Genomic DNA, 6,256 nt, shown 5'->3' on the forward strand with positions numbered 1-6,256 from the left:
AAGAGTGCGTAAAATCTCCTATCCTCAAAAGAGATTTCCTGGTCATTGAAGTTGAACGTTGCTTCAGGTGGCTATTGTATTGACACCAGGTGTACTGGTGCCCTGAAACAACACGTGGGGTTGATGGGGAAGTCTAATGCTGGAAGCCTGGCTGGAAACCCTGGAGCCAATTTGCCACAAGAGCTCAATAAATGACTCTCAGTTCCCTTGCTCCCAATCCCGCCATGTGACCTCCCTGTCCCACTGGTAAAACATTATGCTGATGGCCGTGGTTCGATTCCCCACATTGGTGCAATGTGTTCAGTCAACTTCTGGTCTCCCCAGAATATTGCTGGTGTGTTGCTACATTCTGCCTTAAACCCTACTCACTAATTCAACGAAAAAACAAAACATCAGACAACCATTGGGAATGAATTTGTTTCATTTATTAATACCATGAACATATATAACACAGCAACAACTGACATTACAGTTTACCTTTTAGCTCACATTTAGCCTAACACATCGCACTAGATGTGATGCAAAAAGATTATGGATATTTTGTATGTGGTTATGACAGAAAAATATCTTGCTCAAATAACATAAGCACTGGTGTTATCTGAAGCTGGAGGTATCATTAACACAATGACTGACTTAGCTCAAAACATGTCCATGTATCACACTGCGTAGATAGAGTATCACGTTGCTTAGACAGATTATCATGCTGCCTAGATAGATACTCCTCTCCTGATGTCAAGGTCAAGACTCTAGTATTCATTCGTAACTACTCATGTCATTCCGGCAAGCCGGATGGTATCTCGTACCTTTCTGCTGACCATGTTAGTAACTGGGCAAATGCACATGAAGATGAAAATGGTCCAGTACTGTTACCAACGAAAGATAACTCTGTATTTCCAAACATGACTATCCCATGGGCAAATAGCAATAGTCAATCCCTTTGTAAATGTTTCAGTGTTGAAAGTTGCTGATCCTTCAGCTCAAGGTTTATGTTTAGATTGTGCTTTGCATACTTTAGCGTAGCTTCAAAGACAGCTGATGCCACCATTTTCATGCCTCGAAATGCGTTTTACTACACACAATTTAATTGGTTTGCCATGATTCTAGTCAATAATGACATAAGATGGGGTCAAGAGTCTTCTTGTAGGTCATAGAAAGATGCAAGTAGTTACGAATGTTCAGTATTTACACCCAATTGTCATGCTGCTGGACTAGTCAGAGTGTAATTTAGCAAACAAACTTTCCTACAAATTCCTTCCTACCATTTTGACACTACGGTTTTGTAGCATATTCAGTAATATGTTCATAATTATCTGGAGTTTGTGTCAAAGATATCAATACTAGAAGGAATTCAAAGGATTATTTACAAAACATTCCACTAATTTACTTAGTCAAAAGAGGAATTTCATTTGTTGATGTAAGATGAAAAAACTGCTCCCGTTCATTTTCTTTATGCCAGCAAAAACCATATTATGTCATTAATTATCGTGATAACAATTTCAGTGTGAGAAATTGAAAATAAAACTGCCTGTAAAAAAATGGCATGACCAATATGGCATGTAACCATCTTTGAACATGACAAACAAAGAGCATGAACAATGCCTGTATATGAATGATTTGTACATGCTTTGACCAGATTGTGGGCACAATAGTCTCCCTTTCTGTGTCTTTCAATAACACAAACATCATCCAGAATTCCCCACCGAATCTCATGTTGGTCTGTATTGCTTCATGTCGAGACAGGATCTTGGGGGACGTACTTCCGTTTACTTGCAAATATCTTGTGATTAGAAACTGTTATTACATACATGCTGTCATCCCACACAACTGAAATAAAGAATGACAAGAGATGAATGAGTGAGGGGTGGGATGATGGGGGTCATTGCGGCATTTTTCAACGTTATAAGTTGAATTTGCATTTTTGATGCTTTGCAACTGTAAGTCCATACCGAAAGGTATCAGAATCTACAAAGTTGTGTTTTGCGTTACATGTTAGCTCCAACCTATCTCAATATGAACAGTTTTTACTTAAAGATTAATAAAATCACATATCCAAACTGAAGAAGTTTAAAGCTGAAAGTCTAAAACCTGTAACAACTGAATGTACAGGATAGATGTTAAGACTTCTGACGAGGTCTATACACAAACCTGATATCCGTTTGAATGTGTCTCTCTTGTCCGATGTGACAGGTATTTTGGCCGCTGTGTACACAATCTTTGTGATCTTCCCTGCAGTGTCCTCGTCATTTTCCAGCTCCCCACCGGACTACAACAGAGCGAGCGAGTGAGTGAGTGAGTGAGTGAGTGAGTTTTGAAGCTGAATCAGTATTCCACTTGGACATATATCACATGCAGTACACAGGATATCAAGTGCAATATACTGCATACATAATGTTTCAATCATTATGTGTGTGACCTACACAATTGATAAACATGCAGTCAGCCCCCAAAAGTTAACTAGTTCAGTGAATTTCTATCAACAGAGATGACAACAAACCAACACCCTGATTGAGGGACAAAGAAAACGGCTCACTTTCTGCCCTTGCAAAGACTGTAATCTAAATAAATTTGCCCATAATTAAACATAGATATACAAACATTATGCTTTAATTTCCTTCTGTGGCTGAAAAAATGCAATAAATTTGAAGAAATATTTATATTACTGAGCAGGGACAAGAATTCCTGCATTTTTTTAAAACAACTCATAGGGTCAAGAGTAGGATGATACTGACGCCACTTAACATGAGGCAAGTGGGTTGTGGATGAGGTTCCACATGGTTTTGCAATGATATCATTTTATGAACACAGTAAAATTGTCAGGGCTGACATATACTAGTAATCAAGTTAATGATAGCAAGTAATTAGTCAGAAATTGGGAGCTGAGCACTAAGCTCCTAGTTAGAAAGCTCCCAATAAAAAGTTATGAAAGTGCAGATGGACTTGTGTTATCAGTTTGAGATATATCTGCCAACAGCAGCAACACAGATAGTAGAGACCCTCTGACTTCTGTGGCATATAAAGCCCGCAAAGATCTGAGGTAGAATACACCATAGGTCTTCAGCAATCCATGCTTGCCACAAACAGCGACTTGATATAAGAGGCAACTAACGGGATCGTGTGGTCAGGCTCGCTGACTTGGTTGACACGTCACTGGTTCCCAATGGCGCAGATGAATGCTCATGCTGTTGGTCACTGGACTGTCTGGTCCAGACTCGATTATTTACAGACCACCTTCATATAGCTGGAATAATGCTGAGAGTGGGGACTAAACTAAACTCACCATCACTCACTCACTCACTCATTCACTCTATGGCAGATATATTTACCACTTTCAAGGTCACATGCAACCAAAAAATCAAACATTTTTGATGATCTGTTTCGGCAAGTACATACTGAAAGGTATCAGAATTTGCCAAGTTGTGTTTTAAGTTGCATGTGACCTATCAGGAATGAATTCGACATGAATTTCTGTGTCCTATACCCATGAAAATTGACAATGGACACAAAAAATTTATTAGTGCATCCACAGGGGCACAGTAAAAGTACAAACACTTTTTGGAAAGATTTTGATCAAGTAACAATAGGTTATAACTGAGTCTGCCACTACATGGGTTATGCCTGGTATCATTTGCAATTTCATAGCTGTAGCAATGTCATGATCATGATACACAATACAATAACAGTAACTGAATTACAGCAACATTATAATATAGTGTTAATAATAATTTCCATTTTATAGTCCTGGATCACTGAAAATTAAGAATAGTCCCAGGGACACTCAACTATGGCACACAAGGTAAAGCACTGCCACTCTGGTGAAACATAAGAATTTGTATTAAGCAGACAAACATAATCATTACAGGTTCCTGCAGTGCCCAAGGGACACTACTCTACACAATACAGGGACTTGGATGTTTGAGACACCTCATGACATTATAGAATGAGTGACTTCAAGACTGACAACCTGAACCTGGAATAATTAATCACAAACAAACATGGAGTGGTAGTTTTCAGGAATTTACCATGTGATGTTACCTTGGTAATGATGAAAACAACTTACACTGACTACTGCCCCATCCTCAGTCAGGACCAGATAGCCAAGTGAATCCGGAATTCGATCTATTCCTTGGGACGCCATCTGAAACGACTGAATTGTTTCAACAAAGTGCTGAAAGTTTATGACAAAGGACCAATTCATTACTGGAATATCACTGATGTTGTGCATTTGGTAATCTGTTTTTACTAACAAATAATGTGATTACAACTCAGTGACAATAAAGTTAGTGAACATGGAAATCCTGTTGCTTACATCAGCAGTTGTCTTCAAATGATAAGATTAGATTGTGCAATGTAAATATATCACAAGTTCCCAATACTGCAAATAGTTCACCAGTCAATCTTCATAGGTATTATGTAGACATTACTGCATAAACACACATGTATAATCTGAATTGTCAATCCCACATCAAGGACCAAATGATGTAACTCTTGCTAGAATCAGAATGCTGCATTAATCTGCAACATATACTAGTAAACACCTGTCAAGATGATGGGTAGCTTGGTTAGAAATGTAACCAATGCTTGTCGTAAGAGGCGATTAATGGGACCGGGTGGTCAGGCTCACTGACTTAGTCGACATGTCACTGTATCCACATTGATTAGAGTCATGCTCATGTTGTAGAACAATAAATTGTCTTTTCCAAATTATTTTCAGACCGCCACCATATAGAAAAACTGGGTGTTTAGAGTATGCATTACGAGAAATGTGCATTACAAATGGACTAGTATTATACGTCTGGGATATTCCTGAGTGCAGCATAAAACTTAACTTCTTCACTCAATCATACACATACACAACTAGCAGTGATGGCAACAAGTAAAGTGATTTCAGCTGGGAGTATGGGGGCCACAGGTCACAAACAGGGTCCAGGATCGATTGATTTGTATTTAAATCCACGGATTGTCACAGATTCGTGGACAATTTTACTAGTCAAGTAACAAATATGTGTTGTAAGACTGACAGACTCGCTGACTTGGTCAATGCATCATCATATCCAGATTGCATAGATTGATGCTCATGCTGTTGATCACTGAAGTGTCTGGTCCAGACTGGATAACTTACAGACCACCACTATAAAGCTGGGATAGTGGTCAGTGCAGCCTAAAACTAAACTCTCTCACTCATAAACTTGCAGAACCAGTCAAGTAACAGATCCAGCTACTGTGTCTTCATTCCAGTCGGCTGTTACAGTTGCAGGGATATATTTGGGATGTGTTCTGGCTTAAGTGAACCAAACGTTATTTCTTTTAGCTTATTTTGAATTAGTCTAAAGTTATTTAGGATAAATCCAAACATGTCAAACTTAAGGTTTCTCAGAAAAAAGTTGATACTATGGAAAGAGTTCCATCCGTAACCCTCTCTTTATACATTGAAGATTCCCACCTTCCCAGGAGTAATATTCCAACAGTGAAACAAGTTCATTGATTGTGTTTCATTCCAGTTCTACTTCATTGAGTGTATATCTGGGGTGAGGTATGCATGTCAGTTTGATTTTGGCTTTTCATTAGAGTGTGGGGTACAGGTGGAACTCTTACTGATACAACACTTCAGCATCAAGGTAAATACCAGGTGGGTTCATGTATTCAACTAAGTTAAAACGTTTTGGTCTGGCAAGTTTGATCCTCCACAAAAGACTAAATGGAATCTAATATGTGCCTGGTAAATTGCAGTACACTTTGAGGTTGGGTATTCATTTTCCATCAATGACAGGTAACTAAAACCACTAAAATGAAAGTGAGCATGCTGGATAAAATTGTATCCATTCTGCCACCGGATTTTCCGGATTTTCGTTTACCCTTCTCAAGGTGGGTTCAGTTACATTTGGATAAGCCGTGCACGTGCATGTGTAATGTGTTATTGTTTGAGAAACAAGTTACAAAAATATGAGTTTTACTGCAGTATGATCTTACTTTTGCCACATCGATGACAACTTCGGCAATATTTATCGTGTGTAATACGTAGACTAACCCGCATTTGGTCAAGAAATTATTTTGATTTCAAAGCTATCATACCCAATTGTCTGAAAAATACCGGCGTTCTTTCAATCAACAGCCCTGGTCTTCCTCGTGCTAACTGGCACGCAACAAAACCAACGGTATGTCACCTTATGGCAAGCTTGACCAAAGTCTAACACATGAAAAGGATGTGTTTTGATTCTGTCGGCTTCCAGTGTCACATGACTGGCGTGTACACATAATC

The 6,256-nt window shown here is 38.8% G+C and overlaps 1 protein-coding gene across 2 annotated transcripts; it reads right to left on the reverse strand.

Moving 5' to 3' along the window:
- Positions 1 to 403: 403 nt before the first annotated feature.
- LOC137281763 (ragulator complex protein LAMTOR4-like) lies at positions 404 to 6,244 on the reverse strand. Of its 2 annotated transcripts, none has more exons than XM_067813366.1 (4): positions 6,162 to 6,244; positions 4,058 to 4,135; positions 2,146 to 2,263; positions 404 to 1,824 (listed from the first exon to the last, which is right to left on the reverse strand). In XM_067813366.1, exons 2-4 carry the CDS (start codon positions 4,133 to 4,135, stop codon positions 1,727 to 1,729), a joined length of 294 nt encoding a protein of 97 aa, XP_067669467.1. In that variant the 5' UTR covers positions 6,162 to 6,244; the 3' UTR covers positions 404 to 1,726. The 2 variants fall into 2 exon arrangements, with proteins under 2 accessions (XP_067669467.1, XP_067669466.1); XM_067813365.1 differs by having other exon boundaries at positions 6,070 to 6,244.
- Between the last annotated feature and the right edge of the window lie 12 nt (positions 6,245 to 6,256).

This window comes from Haliotis asinina, chromosome 4 (assembly GCF_037392515.1).
Source record: "Haliotis asinina isolate JCU_RB_2024 chromosome 4, JCU_Hal_asi_v2, whole genome shotgun sequence".
Classification (NCBI taxonomy): Eukaryota; Metazoa; Mollusca; class Gastropoda; order Lepetellida; family Haliotidae; genus Haliotis; species Haliotis asinina.